General features: G+C 41.3%; 10 protein-coding genes across 10 annotated transcripts; 5 read left to right on the top strand and 5 right to left on the bottom strand.

Moving 5' to 3' along the window:
* Positions 1-28: 28 nt before the first annotated feature.
* On the top strand, positions 29-1,727 carry PAS_chr3_0674 (D-lactate dehydrogenase, located in the mitochondrial matrix; the record flags this gene model as incomplete). Its single annotated transcript, XM_002492856.1, has 2 exons — positions 29-445; positions 546-1,727. 2 exons carry the CDS (start codon positions 29-31, stop codon positions 1,725-1,727), a joined length of 1,599 nt encoding a protein of 532 aa, XP_002492901.1.
* Positions 1,728-1,762: 35 nt separating this feature from the next.
* PAS_chr3_0673 (Sensor-transducer of the stress-activated PKC1-MPK1 kinase pathway) lies at positions 1,763-2,719 on the bottom strand (the record flags this gene model as incomplete). Its single annotated transcript, XM_002492855.1, has 1 exon — positions 1,763-2,719. One exon carries the CDS (start codon positions 2,717-2,719, stop codon positions 1,763-1,765), a length of 957 nt encoding a protein of 318 aa, XP_002492900.1.
* Positions 2,720-3,046: 327 nt separating this feature from the next.
* Positions 3,047-5,536, bottom strand: PAS_chr3_0672 (Predominantly nucleolar DEAH-box ATP-dependent RNA helicase, required for 18S rRNA synthesis; the record flags this gene model as incomplete). Its single annotated transcript, XM_002492854.1, has 1 exon — positions 3,047-5,536. The coding sequence occupies one exon, from the start codon at positions 5,534-5,536 to the stop codon at positions 3,047-3,049; it is 2,490 nt and encodes an 829-aa protein (XP_002492899.1).
* A 148-nt stretch (positions 5,537-5,684) lies between these two features.
* PAS_chr3_0671 (Hypothetical protein) lies at positions 5,685-6,872 on the bottom strand (the record flags this gene model as incomplete). The annotated part of the gene is made up of 1 exon (XM_002492853.1): positions 5,685-6,872. The coding sequence occupies one exon, from the start codon at positions 6,870-6,872 to the stop codon at positions 5,685-5,687; it is 1,188 nt and encodes a 395-aa protein (XP_002492898.1).
* A 1,220-nt stretch (positions 6,873-8,092) lies between these two features.
* On the top strand, positions 8,093-8,434 carry PAS_chr3_0670 (Cytoplasmic thioredoxin isoenzyme of the thioredoxin system; the record flags this gene model as incomplete). Its single annotated transcript, XM_002492852.1, has 1 exon — positions 8,093-8,434. One exon carries the CDS (start codon positions 8,093-8,095, stop codon positions 8,432-8,434), a length of 342 nt encoding a protein of 113 aa, XP_002492897.1.
* A 180-nt stretch (positions 8,435-8,614) lies between these two features.
* Positions 8,615-11,524, bottom strand: PAS_chr3_0669 (Hypothetical protein; the record flags this gene model as incomplete). Its single annotated transcript, XM_002492851.1, has 1 exon — positions 8,615-11,524. The coding sequence occupies one exon, from the start codon at positions 11,522-11,524 to the stop codon at positions 8,615-8,617; it is 2,910 nt and encodes a 969-aa protein (XP_002492896.1).
* A 541-nt stretch (positions 11,525-12,065) lies between these two features.
* Positions 12,066-15,119, top strand: PAS_chr3_0668 (uncharacterized protein; the record flags this gene model as incomplete). Its single annotated transcript, XM_002492850.1, has 1 exon — positions 12,066-15,119. The coding sequence occupies one exon, from the start codon at positions 12,066-12,068 to the stop codon at positions 15,117-15,119; it is 3,054 nt and encodes a 1,017-aa protein (XP_002492895.1).
* A 119-nt stretch (positions 15,120-15,238) lies between these two features.
* Positions 15,239-16,795, top strand: PAS_chr3_1207 (uncharacterized protein; the record flags this gene model as incomplete). Its single annotated transcript, XM_002492849.1, has 1 exon — positions 15,239-16,795. The coding sequence occupies one exon, from the start codon at positions 15,239-15,241 to the stop codon at positions 16,793-16,795; it is 1,557 nt and encodes a 518-aa protein (XP_002492894.1).
* A 208-nt stretch (positions 16,796-17,003) lies between these two features.
* PAS_chr3_0667 (Adenylylsulfate kinase, required for sulfate assimilation and involved in methionine metabolism) lies at positions 17,004-17,603 on the top strand (the record flags this gene model as incomplete). The annotated part of the gene is made up of 1 exon (XM_002492848.1): positions 17,004-17,603. The coding sequence occupies one exon, from the start codon at positions 17,004-17,006 to the stop codon at positions 17,601-17,603; it is 600 nt and encodes a 199-aa protein (XP_002492893.1).
* Positions 17,604-17,639: 36 nt separating this feature from the next.
* PAS_chr3_0666 (Hypothetical protein) lies at positions 17,640-18,638 on the bottom strand (the record flags this gene model as incomplete). The annotated part of the gene is made up of 1 exon (XM_002492847.1): positions 17,640-18,638. The coding sequence occupies one exon, from the start codon at positions 18,636-18,638 to the stop codon at positions 17,640-17,642; it is 999 nt and encodes a 332-aa protein (XP_002492892.1).
* Positions 18,639-18,662: the final 24 nt, after the last annotated feature.

Here is an 18,662-nt window from a genome sequence, read left to right as displayed (position 1 = left end):
CAGGCTCAGCTAAAAGTCACGTGATGGAATGTTTTTTCGAAGTTTCTGTGAGATAGTAAAAAAATTAAATGGGTTGAAACTTGGTCATCTTGCAAGTTACTCTATAGCTTCCCCTTTTTTTGTTGTTGTTTATTCTTTGAGACAAGTTAGAAGGATGATGATCAATCCCACCAGTAGAGCTGTTTTTGGGTTGAGAGTTAATCTCTCGAGGTGTCTGAGGAGCCTTCCGAGATTAGCTTGCCGATCATACTCTCAGAAAGTCGTTCCCTTGACTAAAGAGACTTACCCAAGTACTGCTAGAAACCAAGCTTTTGCCCGCTTGAGCTCAGATGATATTGGAGAATTCAAGAAGATTTTGTCGGATAAGAATGTCCTAACTGATGCCACAGATCTGGAATTTTTCAACGAGGATTGGATGAGAAAGTACCGTGGAGAATCGAAATGCGTGCTTAAACCCCAAACAACTCAACAGGTTTCCCAGATATTGAAGTATTGTAATGAGAAAAAGATCGCCGTTGTACCGCAAGGTGGTAACACAGGATTAGGTTGGGGGTTCTNNNCCTGTCTTCGATGAAGTGGTTCTTTCTTTGGCGAACATGAACAAAATCAGATCGTTTGATAATGTTAGTGGAATCTTCAAATTGGATGCCGGTGTGATCTTGGAAATAGCTGATCAGTATCTTGCTGAACAGGGTTACATTTTCCCACTGGATCTGGGGGCCAAAGGCTCCTGTCATGTTGGTGGTAATGTAGCTTGTAATGCTGGTGGTCTCAGATTGTTGAGATATGGATCCTTGCATGGAAGTGTTTTAGGGTTGGAGGTTGTACTTGCTGACGGTACTATCGTGGACTCTATGCATTCCTTGCGTAAAGACAACACCGGATATGACACCAAGCAATTATTTATTGGGTCTGAGGGTACTTTGGGAGTCATTACTGGAGTCTCCATTTTATGCCCAGCTCGTCCGAGATTTACTAATATTGCCTTCTTGGGTCTTGAGTCCTACGAAGCTGTACAGCATTGCTTTACACAAGCCAAGAATGAACTGGGAGAAATCTTATCAGCATTTGAATTTATGGATGAAGATTCTCAAGATTTGGCCCGTAAGTTCATAAAACAGACACATCCTTTGGAGGAGACTTATCCATTCTACGTCCTTATTGAAACTTCAGGATCAAACAAAGAACATGACGACGCCAAATTGGAAACCTTCTTAGAGACTTCTATGGAAAATGGTATTGTGAGCGATGGTACCGTCGCCCAGGACGAAGCTCAACTGAAAACTTTATGGTATTGGAGAGAAGGTGTCAGTGAAGCTTCGACAATTGGGGGTGGAGTTTACAAATATGACGTCTCCATTCCGTTGAAAGACTTATACGGTCTTGTAGAAGCTGCAAGGGAACGATTGGAAGAGGCCAATCTCATAGGCGAGACCGATGACTTCCCAGTTCTTAGGGTCCTTGGATATGGCCATGTTGGTGATGGTAACTTGCACTTGAATGTTGCAGTTAGACGTTACACTAAGGAAGTGGAGAAATGCCTGGAGCCATTTGTTTATGAATGGATCTCTGAGCATCATGGTTCTATCAGTGCTGAACACGGATTGGGATTCCAGAAAAAGAACTACATCGGATACACCAAGACGGAAAATGAGATCAAGTTGATTAAACAGCTCAAGAACCTTTATGACCCCAACGGGATTCTGAACCCCTACAAATATGTGTAAAACCAGTTAGCCTTTTATATTATTATCTTCTATATTTAAGCATCATCAGGATTTGCTACCCGTAACACCTTCCTGGAGTAATCTGCTTCATCTGCTAGAGAACCTTCTGACAGCCTCCGCCTTCCTAAGGCCACGGGGTTCATTTGATGATCTGTATACTCTTGGTTTGGGTCCTCAAAAGGGTTAGTGGCCAACTTCGGATTTCGTTTCTTTGCTTCGTCGTAAATGGCATCAATAGTGGAAGAGGACGATAAGTCTGATTTGTTGTTGTGTATACGACGCCACGTGAAGAAGAAAGCCAGGGAAAATATGATCAGGGCACCAACAACACCGCCTACAGCACCTCCAATTAATGCTCCTCTGTTGGATCCTCCACCGCTATTTCCGCTGGATTCTGCACTTGGCGTAGAAACTGAAGTGACATACACTACAGAAGTAACAGGATCCGAGCCTGAATGTGTTACCACCGAGGTATACATTTGAACTGACGTTGATTCGTCTGAGTTCGAAGCAGCTGACGTTGTTGCCACGCTCGAGCTTGATGTGGTATCTGTGGTAGATGAAGTTGAAGAGCTTGTTCTTGAACTACTGGAGGTCGATTGCGAACTGGTTCGAGACGAAGATGAGGATGAAGAGCCCGAACTGCCACTGCTTCCCAGCACGAAGCTATCGCTCATAGAATACACAGTGTACGCGTCATCATCACCACCACAGATTTCCTGCGGATATCCGACGCAAGGAACGGTACACTCATCGGAGGTATCTTCATCCGCTAATGAAGAGGCAGAAGACCCACAATAGCATTTGTTACCCTCAGTTAAAGCAAAAAAATCGTAGTTGGCACAAGTCTTTGCACATTCACCTGAACTTTGATATACGTATTCGTTAGCAAAGCTAAATGATGAGGGTAAATCTTCAAAACATCCTTGAAGCTTGTACGCCTCGACCGTCATAAAAATTGCAGCCAGGGCTAATATTCGTAATCTCAACATGACTTCCTGACTCTGGGGATATTAAATGAAGGGATATTATAGGGGGATACTATAGTTTCGTCAATAGTCACAAATTAAGTACTTTGAGCTAGAGCTGAATGCTGAAGTGCTGGAGATTAAGTTAGGGGTAGGATTTTCAACTGTTTTTTTGGTGTTTGATGCAAAGAGAAAACCTGGTGGAAACAGAAATTTCCTACCCTTGCGCTCCCAATAATTGTACGGGGACGTGTAAGATCTGGAAGGAGGGACATAGAATGACCAAAAAAGTCTAGGCTCTGCACAGGCGCGCACTTTCAGGTGGCTGGTTGGGTTGAGATGTTACTATATTTAGTTTATGGATGTTCGAGTTCCAAGAAGATGGGGTGCCACTTCTTGAAGCCACTCTAATTGCACGCTGGAGACATTTCTGGCATAGCCTCTGGTTGTGTAAACGTATTCTATGTACATGATTGCATCAAGCTTCTTTCCAAATACCATGGAGGATGGGTGTATGGCGATCAATTGACCTGTAGTGACTGTCCTGTAAGATCGATCCGGCATTCCAATCGCTGTATTGTTGATGAACCCTTTCAAAAAAGATTTCAGTATAGAATCCACGTCCATGGGTTTGTTGCTTGTCGTGATACCTAGCTCTTCATCATACTCCTCCGACTCTTGAGCAAGAATTGATGCACCTTCCTTCGAATAAAGATTATTCATATACTGACGAAGCTGCTCCCGGACTCGGAGCACATTCTTGAACCCTTTGAAGGACAAATCTAGTTCTTTGCACCATCTCTTTCTCTCTGAAGAGTCCGGCATATCCAAATACATATCAAAAAGCTCTTTCATCATCATCAGATCCCCATATCGGTTACCCAGGTTACATACAGCTCTTCTCCTTTCATTAACTTCATCTCTTCTGTCGCTGGCTGGGTTCAAAATAAGATTGTCAACAGAGAGGCAAGAAACGATATCAATGACTGGCTCCAGGCATCCATTCTCGTGACCGGTAATCAAGACCGATGACAAGTGTGGAGCAAGAGGCAAAACGGTCATCTTCTCCCCCAGATCGGTGATTTTACCAGCTTCATCAATAGCTTGAAGACTGTATAATTGTTGCAGTGCTGCTATGAGAGCTTCTTGGCCTGGATTCTCTAACCAGTGCCAGTTCAAAATGTCATCCACTTGTAACCGTTTTAACATCAAGACAGGGGATATAATGTCTGATCTTACTATCTCTGGTTCCGTCTGCTCAATCAATTTAAAGTAATCTGACTCTGTGTATAATCGGAAGCATTTTCCTTCAGATTCTCTTCCTGCTCTTCCACTTCGTTGAGTAGCTGAAGCTTTGGAAATGGGAGTGGTCAGAAGCGTGGATAAACCCAACTGATGTCTCCAAACCTTGACCTTTCTTAAGCCTGAGTCCACCACGTACTTAATGCCCGGAACGGTAACAGATGTTTCAGCAATATTGGTGGCTAAGATTAGTTTTCTTTGGTGGTTTTTAACTGGCAAAAATACTTTGGCTTGCTTTGCAGAAGGCAGAGCAGCATATAAGGGCAATGGCACTATCCTCGGCGCTTCCTTAGGAAGTAAAGGTGCAAGTTGGTTTAAAACGGCTTCAGCTTTATCAATCTCTTCCTGGCCTGGAAGAAAGCACAAGACATCTCCTTTCTGTTCCCCTTGATTCAAGTGAACTAGAGTTTTAACAACTGTGTCTACAATGTCATCCACAGGAGCTTTAACATAAGAACGTTCCACCGGGTACATTTTACCTTCGACAAATAGAATCGGAGCGTCAGCAAAAAATTTGGAAAACTTTTCAGCATCCAAGGTAGCCGACATGATGATTACCCTAAAATCGGGGTCATCTTTCCTCTCAACGGTTACTAATGATTTCAGAAATCCCATAAGCAAGTCCGTCAGGATGGTACGTTCATGGGCTTCATCTATAATAATCGTAGAATAGCGAGACAAAAGAGGATCTATCATCAGTTCTCTCAGTAACATACCATCCGTCAAGTATTTTAGCTTTGTATCATTTCTCGTGGCATTGTTGAACCTTACGGAAAAACCGACGTGGGTCCCCAGCACACAACCGTGTTCCTGAGAAACACGAGTAGCCAAATTGATAGCAGCAACCCTACGAGGCTGCGTTACAGCTATACCCTTTGAGTTCAATGGCATTAAAAACTGAGGAATCTGAGTAGATTTACCAGAACCTGTTTCACCAATCAAAATATTTACCTTATTTTTCAAAAGAGTAGGGATTAGCTCATCCTTAGCTTTGAATACAGGTAAGGTTTTTCTGATTTCCAATAATTCCTCAGCTTTTTGCTTGATTTTGCGAATATTCTCCTTAGAGAAACTGCTCTTATCAAATGCTAATCCTTTGAAGTCGAAGTCATCTTCATCTTCATTGTCACTGTAAAACTCTATCACTTTGGGATTCTTAGGAAGTTCTTTCCCTTTCTTTTGTAAGACTTGAGGCGAAGATCGCAGAATGGGTCTCTCTCTTTCGATAATCCTTTCCTCGACAGTCTCAATAGTACTACTCTGTATGAAATTTGGATTATTGCCATTTGCAGAGTCTTTATCGGATGCTATTTCTGGCTGTGGGGCAACTTCTATTTCCTCCAGTTTATCAAACTTGATCTTTTTATTCTGTAGAACGGTGGTTTTAACTACACTTGTGGGTTCGTTAACTACTATAGCTGAATCATTCTCCCGAGATTTACTCTTCTTCTTTCTCTTGCTTTTCTTTTTATCCCCATTCTCAACAATTTGATTAATATCAACTGGCTGACTACCGTTCAACGTCTCATCTACAGACATTTGAACTGGGTACTATCTATCTAAGCAGTCTACTATCAATAATCTTAAACGATTTTTTTTTTTCATCTAATCTAGATAAGCGCGATTCAGCTGTGGTTCAGAATGCTTAAAAAAGTTGGAAAGAAAGAGTTTAATCTTCGGAGAACGATTATTCGTTCTGTGAAACTTTTCTGGAATGTTTTCTTCTCCGCTGTCGTCTCCTTCCGGACTGTTTACGCTTTGAGGAAGCATCTGCAGATCCATTTTGCCCATTATCTAAGTGTCCGTTATCGTAAGACGTGTCTGGTTTTTCGAAAGAGAAACTACTCGGTTCTGAAAGCTCTGTTGTTGACTCCACGCTTAAAGAGGGTGTGTCTTCTCCGATCCTTGGGTTGAATACGTCAATACCCTGGTATTGACCAGAATCTATAGCCTTTCTATTTTCCTTATTAATGTTGTTCTTCCTCTCATTCATTTTTTGGTCCAATTTATCATTTGGAATGCTTCCAACTATGGTTCTTTCATGCTCAACTTTCGAATGTCCAATGTCTCTTGTGTCAGTTCTTTCTGCCGCTAAAATCTCCTCAAGCTCTTTTTTGTAGCCTGCAATATTCGGGAACTTTGCGAGATCAAATTTTGACCGTCTGAACACGTCCTCACATTCAATCAAAACCTTCATTATCTGTGTTTCATGCCATTTTGCTTCACTTGCTAGTTCACTTAGCGTTTCCTTAATTGATTCATCTTTACTTGAAGTCAATATTTCTACTTTCTTTGTATTTGTCCTTAAAGCTGAGAATGCTTTTCCTAAATCGGCATTTGTACCTCCTAAAGAATCCACATTTTCTTGCAACCTTCTTTGGTTGTCAAGAACGAATAGATCAAAACTGGTTCTCAGTCTGTTAATCTCTCGCTCATAATGTCTCCTATAAGACTCCTGACCCTCTGATATTGTTTCATACGCAGTTGCTATCCTTTCTAACTCATTTCTCTCTTGACTTTCCTTCAGTTTGACGTCATTCAATTGCTTCTTAAGATCTGCTATTTCGGTCTCTGCAGTTTCTAGTCTATTCATTGCGTCCGTAAATTCATGTTCTAAATCAGCAATTTTACGTTCTTTTCTACGTAGCATGGACGCCACCGTGTCTTGTTGATACTTGGAGTTTTCCAATTGATCGGTGACAGAGTCCAGTCGTTTCTGCACTGCGCTATATTTCCTTTTATATTCGTTTAGTTCCAGATTAGACTCTTCTAAACTCTGTGAATAAGAATTGATCTGTTGGTGGAGCGACTCAATGACTCTGGAAGTCCCTGAAGACTTTGTAGGAGACCTCAATGAGTCTCCAAAATCACTCATTAAAAATAAACTCTAAAGAGATATTCCACTGATGCACGAAAAGGTATGTGTCACTATGTAGCCGGGTAATGGCACTGAATTGCTACCCACATATACGATAGTAGTGTCAAACTATGACAAATACTAAAGATTAAATGAGACCAACAGTTCGGTTTCGTGTGAAGTATCACAGGAATTAATGAGAACGTAATTTTTTTTTGCTTATTTTGTATGTAGATCTGATAGATCTCACAGAGATCAAACGAAAAGCGGATGTAATTTGATTGGAATCAAAAATATAAATGCTAATTGGTCAGTATATTATTTTTAACCTGAATAGACAAGACTATAAACTACAAGTTGAATCATGTCGATATACATAAAAGCCAGCTGATAATAGTCCAAACATAGCTTTATAACAGTTTGGGCGTGTGGCGTAGTTGGTAGCGCGCTCCCTTAGCATGGGAGAGGTCTTGGGTTCGATTCCCAACTCGTCCACTTTGAATTTTTGTTTTCATATCTACGATAACATACGATTCTGAAACCAGTCCTGATTTAAGCAGCGATGCATGAAGTTATTGACACAAGTTCATATGATTATTACTGCATCTGAAAATTGTGTTGCGCTAATAATTTGTATTGTACAGAGTTCACCAAGCCCTTCAAATGACACGGTGAATTCTTTTTCGTAGACAGCAAGGGAAATGATAATTCCCTAAGTGCGATCACCTAATCAGTTTGCCAAACGCCGAGGAAATATTATCGTGGCACAGAGATTGATATGTAAGACGATTCCCGGAGCCAGTCGGATATTCATGCGAAAAGCCTCCGATCAATAATAGAGTCAAATCCAATATGCTCAGCCACTTAAGTTTATCACAAAAAATTTGACTGGTTGCTACCTAACATTCTGCTGAGACGAACACTCTTTGATTTACGTGGCACCTGGTAGTTCTCATATGATGTTCAACCCAAATCTGATATCTGGTATCTTGTGATGAGCTAGTTGCCTGTGAGTACTATTATTCATCCCTGTATGTGAACAATCTGCGGAATATTCCCCTTTGGGAAATGTGCGATGGTGTGCATTTGAAACGAAAGAAAAAAGTAAATAAGAAATTTACGAAAAGAACCATGGTGAGGAAACTAAAACGACGATTATAAACCATAGAAACCACCCCTAAAACAGCAGCTAAGATTCCCTAGGGGTTTAACGTCCGCCGTTCTTCTTTTTATTGACGATGGCTGTCACTCAGATATTTTCTCTCCCCGATTTTAACGAGGCCATAACTCAGAAAGGTGTAGTTGTACTGGACTTTTACTCTCCCATATGTGCTCCCTGTGAAGTTGTTTCTCCGCTATACGAAAAGCTCTCTCAAAAGTACCCTGATGCAAAGTTTTACAAAATAAATGGCTACGAGGAACCAGGTTCCTCCATGCAGGCATCTATCAACGTCGTGTGGTGGCCTACATTTGTAATCCTCGTTGATGGACAGGAGCAGTGGAGGGCTAAGATCCCAAATCCTCCCCAACAGTTTCCGACCCAGGAGTTGGACGACAACCTCAGCAAGATTTTCAGTTGATAACATCATGAGATGGAGATTTGCATAGCGGCTAAGTGGAAAGTTGACACCTAGTTGCATACGTAATTAGCATAGGCATGATCTACAATATTATATTATTATATCATTAATAGCTTCATTTAATCCCCCTTTGTAACAGGAAGGAATTGCCTCTATTTTTCTTTTTTCATCTAAGTGTGTTCAGCCTCTGTGGAAGTTGAGATACATGTTGTTCCACTCTTGTACAAAGTAGTCTTGATTAGTCAGATCTTCCCAGGCAGAGGTCAGTTGATCTCCAAATGTACTGATATTGACCGAGTTGAACGTAGACACACCCGGTCTTTGAGAAGCTGGGTCGGCTTCTAGGCCTTGATCCAAAAGAGCAGTGTTATCCCCTTGGTCAACTTTCATTCTGACATTAAATGCTTTCTCTGGTTGCATTGCCGGAATTTGGCTTCCACTATCGCAGGCCAGTTTTGAATGGACATTGACGTCTGTGTGAATGTTGGCCGGTGAGCTTTTATTGGCATTGGGATCGACACTGGCGTTGATATGCGTATCATTATTAGCGTTGCTAATGCTTTGATCTTTTTGGTTTTGTTCCGATTCCTCCTCCAGTTTCAGTTGTCTCTCTCTCTGTCGCAGGAATTCAATGGACTGATTTACGATGGGCAACTTATCGGAAATCATTGTTCCAAACTGGTTGACATAGTCAAAATATAATGTCACATCGTTGCTTACCACAAGATTATTCTTCTTATGTTCGGAATGAAACTTTGCTGTCTTATCAGCGGAGTTTTGACGAGGATTGACTAGGAAATCTACTGAACACTTTTTCAAGTAGTTTTCTGTACTCTCCTTACCACCAAATACGCCTGACAAATTATTAACAATTCGGTCACTTGTATTTGGATCATCTGTGGTCCTATCAGCGGAAGATTTGGGTAAATGTTGAAGTGTCCTCTGCTTCAAATTACTACAGAAGGAGCTTAGCATGCGTAAACCAGTAAAACTTTGTTCAATAATATCGGGTCTCAATATAAACCCCGATTCATTCAAAAAAGTCAAGTCTTGCAAGAACATATTGAGATCGTCAAACAGAAGCTTTTCTGTCTCATCGTCATGTATGCCATCCTTTATCATCATCAACAACACCATTCCCTGAGTAACAGATCCCGTAAATGATTGATGAAGTTGCGCCAAAAACAGTGGATTGAACTCTTTCTCGGGGCGCATGGAGTTGTTAAAGTTGTATCGGGAACGAATTCGTTTGTATACGTTAAACATGCACTTTGCGGTTGAGACGCATACCTCCCAAGCTATGGGGATATCCCTTTCTAAATAATTTTGAAAGAATCTGAGTCTATGAATGCATATACATGTGTGCAACATGTGAAATTGAAACTTAAGAACTTCTGGTGTGAAATCTGGAAGGTTACTGTGCATGTCCAAGTTAAAAAACCACGGTAAATTTGAAACGTAGGTACAAAGTTCAATATCCATCTCGATCAGGCCCCTTAGTATATCTTCATTCAACTCGTGATCTTCAATTGAATCTGCTTTAAACTGGTTAATTTCAAACATACCATTCAAGATTTTCATCATCTGGGCTCTGTAAATATTGAACGAGTTATCAGTAGGAATATCAACACCACTGACTTGAATGAAATCATCTCCAACATCCTTGTCATTTACATTAGCTGGAAGAGGAACTCTTGACTTGTAAGAACGAATCAGAGGAGGTCTACCTGTGCAGAGAGCTCGGAATGTGTCGCAGCCAGCAATGTCCCACCACAATCGTCTTCTCATCTCTGTTTCCAAGGGGGTCTTGGATTCCACTTTTGGTTTATTAAGGTTGAGGGCAAAGGCGGTTCTGATGGCCGCCGCCAAAAATGAATCCAAATGGTCACTTTGCTTCGTTGCGTACAAATAAAGTTGCAAGAGCGAAAAGAACTGCAGTTCCAGCAAACGTGGATTATTATCATCTCTCACGTAGGTAAACAATTGCTTGGAGATACTTGCCCATAGTCTGGAAGTAAACTTGATGGTTTCAGGGTTTGAAAATATTTGATATATGGGATTCTTCAGATAATGTTGAGGCAGATGAATTAATGAAAGTGCTAATAGTTGTAGCAGTACCACCAACCACAAGAGGTCCATCTTATCATATTCGGCAGACTCTCTAACACGAACGAATTCATCAAATTGCCTATTAAAGGTTGGGTGATGCAATGGATGGTAGATATAATCAACATACTCCAAGTAGTAATCTTTCAAAGCCCGGCAAACCTCAGAGCTTGGGAGTAATTGTAAAATTTTAGTCTTCATCTCAATCTCCACCTCATGGTTTGCGAGTGTATCCAGTTCAAGCCGGAGAAGCTTCAGGATAGTAAATGTCTTGTCAGGAGGTCCCTCGTGATAGTACCAAGGTAAGGCCTTTATCTGTTCAAAAAAGGGTACTTCCGACGGCGCACTATGTTGTTGCAATGGTGGAGGTTGGGAGATTTGTGAGGTATTATATTCATCCACATAGTTTGAAATCGGAGGAGGTCTCTGGCCAGAGTCAGCGCCAGGGCCCGAAATTTGATTTGGGTAATGGCCATACTGAGGGATTCGACTCTGAGGCGGCGCAGGGGGAAACGGAAGTGGAGGATGGTTGGACAATGAATGTTGAGAGGAAGATCGGATATGGTTCATTTGAGATGAATATTCATACCTTGGGACATCACCGTTATGCGGAACGCCTATCAGAGTTTCGGGCTTATTGTTGTTTTCGTGTTGCCGTTCGGCTCCTCTATCGGGCTGAGTAATCATGGTATTGTGAACTTCAAAGTTGCCAATAGCTGTACCACCCCCAACTGTGCCAGACCCTTGGAAAACGGCTGCATCGTGGGGTTGTAAAGGTCTCGGATCCGTTTTCCGCACACGCTTGAATGCAGCGTTGGGGGCCGTTAATTCTTTGAACTTGTCGAACATGCGAGGCGGGTCCGCCAAACACTGTTCCACTCTGTTATTCTTGACACAACGGCCACACGGGATATCATGGTCACACTTGGTCTTCAACCGCTTACATGGCCCACACGAGTAGCTCGTCTTATTACGTTTCGGCATGAAATTAAGTGGTCGAAATTGCTGTACCTCTTTTTGCAAGTGTGTTTGTAAGACTTTTCGTGCACCTTCCGTTTTTCTTTTCCAATGTGTCAAACCTGTCAAATAGCTGACATTTTGTCTTATTGTTAAAATACGGGGGCGTTGGCGATTTCCTCATTTGGAATGTCAAGTGAAATTGTCAGTGACTTTGCCTCACAAAGATGAACATGGTTTTCTGGTAGCAAAGTGGGCTCGTTTTATGATTTTTCTCAAGCAGATGTGTACATCGTGAAGCTAAGCAAGGAAAAACACTCTTTCATGTACATCTTACATTACATTTAACGCTTGGGACAGTTCCTCTAAATTATTACACGGAGAGTTCCCTATGGGGAAACTTCCGCGACAAGGGGTGTGGTGTCAGGCTGAACGCAAGCGTGTGCCTAGTTACGATCTATATAACCTGGAACTCTTCTCTCGGTAACCCATCCAAGAAGCCTGGAGTGATCTTATAGTAAGAGACGAGGAATACCAATTGCTCAATCCACCAGTCCTAAGTTTGAATATGCCCGACTATATCGTGGGTGTTGATGTTGGTGGGACCAACACGGATGCTGTATTGTTGGATCCATCCAAGTTCCTAAGTAGCAACATCGATAGTGTTGTTTCTTGGAATAAATCGACTACTACCAGGGATGTGGCACATGGGATAGAAAATACAATTGAGCAACTATTCCAAAATGCGTCTGAAGTAGACAAAAAAGATATCAAACTAGTTACAATTGGTACTACACATTTTATTAATGCAATTGTGGAGCAAGATTCAACCAAACTCGAGAAGGTAGCAGTGTTGAGAATCTGTGGACCTTATTCTAGAGAGCTTCCAACTATGGCCGATTTTCCACCTCAATTGAAGAATGTCCTCTTTGGTTACTTCGGTTACTGTCAGGGAGGTCACATGATTGACAAACAACCCGTAGACGAAGTCAATGAGAAGGAAATTGTCGAACATTGCTTGAAAATCCAGAAATTAGGCATCAAGTCCATTGCTGTTGTTGCAACATTTTCCCCAGTCATCAATGACCATGAGGTGAAAGTTTTGGAAATCATTGAAAGAAACTTCCCCGATTGGAAGGATCTTGATATCATCCTTTCCCATTCTCTTTCGGGCTTGGGGTTTTTAGAGAGAGAAAACTTGACCATTTTGAATGCTGCCATCAAGAAATTTGCTTTTCAGATTCTCTCAGCTTTTCATTTTGCAGTAACGAAAGTGGGACTGGTCAATTCATCACTATTAATTACTCAAAACGACGGGACGCTACTGACCTTAGAAGAAGCGTTAGCTATTCCCATAAAGACTTTTGCATCAGGTGCAACTAATTCTATGAGAGGTGCATCTTTTCTTTGCAATGCCAATGGAGTGGTTTCTGGAGGCGAACCTATCATTGTAGTGGACGTCGGTGGAACTACAACGGATGTTGGAATGCTACTTGCCGACGGGTTTCCAAAGCATACGTCATCTCATTCCTACATTGGAGGGGTTCGTACTCAGCTTTCCATGCCCGAAATTCAAAGTATTGGGCTTGGTGGAGGTTCAATCATATCTATTGACAGAGAGAACCCAAGCAAGATAAAATCCATTGGTCCCGAATCGGTCGGTAGTCAGATTACGGAGAAGGCTATAGTTTTTGGAGGTGACACGTATACGACAACTGATTTCACGTTAGCAAATATGAATGAATCCACAATAAAGAAATCTACCAATCCAATAGTCGTTCAGGCCGATATTTCAAAGGTAAATGACACTTTAAAATCGACCCAAATTTCTTCATCATATGCGTCTTTGTTGAAAAGCCAGTTGGAAAAAGTTATTGATAAAATGAAAGTGTCTCCTGACCCGATCAAAATATTACTGGTAGGAGGGGGTTCATTTATTGTTCCCGACGATATTCAGCTAGATGGTTGTTCAGAGATAATCAAGCCGCCTTACTATGGTGTTGCTAACGCAATTGGTGCTGCTATAGGAAAAATCTCATCCACTGTCGTTGAAATGGCGTCCATAAACGGGCTGGACGCCGCAGCAAAGAAAGACAAACTCAACGAGGTAAAACAAAAGGCCATTGATGACATAGTTGAAAAAGGAGCTATTAGAGAAACTGTTTCTATTGTCAACGTCGTTAATGAAGCCATTCCATATGTGAGCAACTTATTTCATATTGAGGTCAAGGTTATTGGAGATGTTGACTATTCTGCCACTACTTCGCCCTCCGGGTCAATACCAAACAATCTTTTAGATACTGACTTAGTGATTGAACAGAGGGATAGATCATTCCTTAAAGAGTCGAAATTGAATACGTCCGATGATCTCCCGATGGATATAGATATCCGCACTTATAGACCAAACGTAAGAGACAGGGAATGGCTAGTGAGCGAGATGGACCTGGAGTTTATTCGGATTGGAACCTATATTCTTGGATGTGGAGGAGGAGGGGATCCTTATACCAAAGCCTTACAGGCTAAAGAAATGGTTAAAAGCGGTCATGTGATGAAGATAATTGATATCAAGGATGTCCCTAGGTTTGTGGATAGACTGGAGGACATAAAAACAGTTCCTGTAGCTGCCTGTGGATCGCCTACAGTCACCACAGAACAACTACAGGGATATGAAGTACTAGATGCGTTTAAAACATTACAGAAGCATTCAAATATGAAACCCAGTACAATTTTATCTTTAGAAATAGGAGGGGCCAACGGTCTTCAGGGGTTACTTCTAGGAGGCCTTCCAGAATACAATTTGAGGGTCATTGATGCTGATCTTATGGGAAGAGCATATCCACTTATTTGGCAAGTATCTCCAGTGGCCTTGAAACAGTTCAAGAGTGAGGGGTCCGAGAATAATCCCTTCTTTAGCCCTTCCTGTATCAGTGATGGAAATGGTAACAATGTCTACTTATCGAAAGTCAGGTCAGACCATCACGCTGAGAATATTATAAGAAGTGCATTAAGTGAAATGGGAAGCTATGTTGGTTTGGCATGTAGTCCCATGAACTACCATGATCTACAACATGTCACTATTCCCAATTCCCTATCTTTAGCATGGAGGATCGGTAGAGGTGTGTGTTTAAGTAAGCAAGATCACAACCCTTCACAATTGCCCAAATACATATGCGACTCCATTGGAGATAACTCCGGCAAGTTGTTGTGCTACGGGAAGATTGTTGGTATAGAGAAGAAACTTCATAAAGGATTTGTTTTTGGAGAGTTGATAATTCAATCTGAAGAACCACACGACATAGGAAGAAGAATTTTGATTCCGTTCCAGAATGAGAATCTTTATATCAAGTACGAGGACACTCCAGAAAATGAGGTCATTGCATCTGTTCCTGACCTTATCTCTGTCATAGATGCTGAATCGGGTGAAGCTATTGGTACTCCTGATTACAGATATGGATTACACTGTTTTGTTCTCTTACTTAGGCCTAGTACTTCTTGGACAAAATGTAAAGAGGCACTAGAAGTAGGAGGGCCAAAAGCATTTGGTCTTGACATTGAGTACGTTCCTACTCTAGAAGGCCAGTCATTAGACCCAACGAGTGTCATTGATGAGTATTCTAATTGATATATATTCTTGAGCGTTATAAAATAATTTAATTATAATTACGAAACTATAATCATCAAATATATTTTTCTTGTACCTATTGTTCCTTATTGTCCACCAGATCTCATCATCTCACTGCGATGCTAAAGTTGATACGGAGTTTCAATCATCCTATCAGACTGTATTCTTCTTCAAGCAACAAATTCACCTCGTTAAGTCAGGCAGTGAATTACTTGAAAAATAATTCCGATAATGTTGACTCTCAATGGTACCACAAACTTCTCGGCAATGATGAGTTGATCAAGAGTTACAGAACCGACAGTGAAAGTGTACCTGATCACTTATACGAGGAGGTTACTGAAAGCTCGCAGGAACTACTTAAGATAATAAGGCAAAATCCGGAATTGAACAACGATGATAAGTCCAGATTGTTGAACAAAATACTCAGTAATTTTATCCATATTGACTATTCTTTGACACATAAAGTTCTAAAAGAACTGGAAAAATTAGACAAAACTCCTGATGTTGTCACAGTAGGACACATCGTCAAATACAACTCTGGTAGAGTAAAGACGAGCTTTGAAATTTATAAAGACTTTATGAAGATTGAAGACTTTGAGAGCCAGTTGAAAAGTCGCAAGGAAGACAGTGATTTCTTGCATTCTCAGATATTAAAGAAAGTTGTATATGGTGACAAGAGTGAAGCAGACGATGGCTACAAATTGAACGAAGAACGAATCAAAAGAGCTTTGTCATTATTGCCACTACTGAACGAAAACAAAATTGCCAAGGAGATCCAAAAGCAACTGTTGACGTCTAGTATCGAATTGGGAACATTACCTGACTTGTTAGAAAAGACTGTCATCAGCAGAGAGATACTGGAGTCGTATATTTTCACGTCAGACAATGGCGAGATATCTGATGAGAACCGGGCTCCTTTATGGGTTCAGTATTTCCAACAGCTATCGAATAATGATGAGTCAGTTCCAGTGGAAAACATAGCCAAAATCTTGCCCGTTTTAGCAAAGGCCAAAGGGTTTCAGTCAGAATTTGATTCTCTGGTTCAATACGTCGGTGCTAACGACCTAGACACTAAATCTACGTGGGATGGAGTTATCATCCGGGCTAAGCTAATTAATAGTATTGGCATCGGAAACAAAGACTTAATTAAAGCCTTAGAATATCATACCAAGTATCAAGATTTGCGAGGTCAACCTCTGGAGTTCATCAATTCAGCTGCTATTCTGGTGCTAGGTTATCATTCTGTTTTGAAAGAAAATGACAAATTATTGCCCCTGATGCATGCGCTTACCCCACCTGAGTCTATTCCAATCAAAGTACTACAATGTTTCATCTTGACCTATGGAGGACTAGGAAGGACGGATGAGGCTTTGGATCTATACAATCGCTATATTGGAGAAGTCAGCAAGGAAAACGATCCAACAAGCCACATCTCTCAAACGCTATTGTTGACAGAATCTGTAGTGATGGCACATTTGTACAACAATGACCGAGAGTTTGCATATCTACTGAACGATGGTGTCATTACTAATAAAGTTATAGAGGGAGATACCTCCATTAACCGTTTAAAACTGCTTTTCAAGAAATACGGACAGGCAATCAGCGATGAAAAAGACACCGAAACTTCCAAAGAACAATTAAAGATCCAACTTCTAGACGCAATAGAGTCGCTTTAAGCTGGACCCTGACTACCGCACCTCACTTCCCAAGAGGATGATTATCGGGGACTGGAACCTGTCTCACTATGGATACCTCACTCCGCAAAGTATCACGTATGAGCACGTGACTACATCTATTTTTCAATATTCGGGGGACTGTCTACAATGTATATTGTACCTATAATTCCCACTGAATAATCGACAATTCCCACGGAGCAAAAGAAAGATGGCTACTAATATCACATGGCATGAAAATCTCACTCACGATGAGCGCAAGGAATTGACTAAACAAGGCGGTGTCACTGTCTGGCTTACCGGACTCAGTGCCAGTGGAAAAAGCACTATCGGTTGTGCCTTAGAACAGAGCCTGCTACAGAGAGGAAACAATGCATACAGACTGGACGGTGACAACATCCGCTTCGGGTTGAACAAGGACCTTGGATTCAGCGAGGATGATCGTAACGAAAACATCAGAAGAATCAGTGAGGTTTCCAAGCTGTTTGCAGACTCTTGTTCTGTTGCTATTACTTCATTCATTTCACCTTACAGGGAAGAGAGAAGAAAAGCCAGGGAACTGCACAACAAAGATGGATTGCCATTCGTGGAAGTATATGTTGACGTTCCTATTGAGATCGCTGAACAAAGAGACCCCAAGGGATTGTACAAGAAGGCCAGAGAGGGAATCATCAAGGAATTCACCGGTATTTCTGCTCCTTACGAAGCACCTGAGAACCCCGAGCTGCACGTCCACACAGACAAGCAAACTGTTGAGGAGAGTGCTAAAATCATTATTGATTATTTATTGGAGAAGAAACTAATCAAATAGAGTTTGTAGAATAAGATGATTTTTAAGTTTGTATTTCTAGTTCGTGCTGATCTTCTTCTCCAATTTCTTCCGTTGAGCGACCAGCATTTTGACAGCAGTTAACCATCGGATTAAGTCTTCTTCATTTGGGGCGCAAAACTTGATTCTTTTTTCCCTAGTTATCAGCAAAAAACACCATTTCCTGATCTTGCTCAATGGCTCTAATTCGGTTATATCAATTATGTCATTCAGATTGAAAACTTGAAATGGTTTTTCCTCCTTGGACTTGAACATTGACAGCTTCTTGTTAGTCAAGACCAGCTTGACAGTTTTCCATTGGTTGTAAGCTTTTTGTTTTTCCAATGTTCCATCTTGAATGAATATTTCGTTTTTCACAGACACAAGATCTGTGTCATGATGTTCTTTGATGCGTGGCAAATCTGGATTGGCGAAAGAACGTGCAGTTTCATAGGGAGTATTAGGGGAATCTGAAACCGAACTCAAGAAATCGTCAGCACCAGAGCATGGACCGAAACCGGCACCAGACTCAGTGGTGTCTATCTTCAAACCTTCCAGGGGCACGTTATCAATTGCTTCATCAGAGCTTGTAGTTGTGTTATCTAGTAATTTGTCCAGAGCTTGAATCCAGTCGTTGTAAGTTTTCTCATCTTGACAATAGAGTTTCAATTTCTTCTTGTTGCTGTAAATGATGAACTTGAACTTTTTTTGCATCGATCCTTTATTTCGCAAATAGTTTTCATTCTCTAGTTTGTTAAAACTCACCAAATTATTGATGCTGATGACATTGCGAGGTTTATACTCTTTTGAATCCTTGTACCACGATAACTGGCAATCTCGTAGCACAAACCACCGTTTCTTGTAATTGTGTTTCGTTTTTGACTTTTTGTACAAATAGGAACTCAGCCGGACTTCATTGGAAGCATCTAAAGCGAGAAGGCTGTCACTTCTCCCTCTTGACTTTGACTCCACTGTGGTGTGGTTCACAATCTCGTGCTGTGGGTGGTGAGCCGAGAGCTTTGGCAAATGTGATAGCATGTTTGATAGTCAGAATAATTGTGA

Source organism: Komagataella phaffii, chromosome 3 (genome assembly GCF_000027005.1).
Source record: "Komagataella phaffii GS115 chromosome 3, complete sequence".
Classification (NCBI taxonomy): domain Eukaryota; kingdom Fungi; phylum Ascomycota; class Pichiomycetes; order Pichiales; family Pichiaceae; genus Komagataella; species Komagataella phaffii.
The sequence above is the reverse complement of the archived record's forward strand: the minus strand, read 5'-3'. Positions and strand labels throughout refer to the sequence as shown.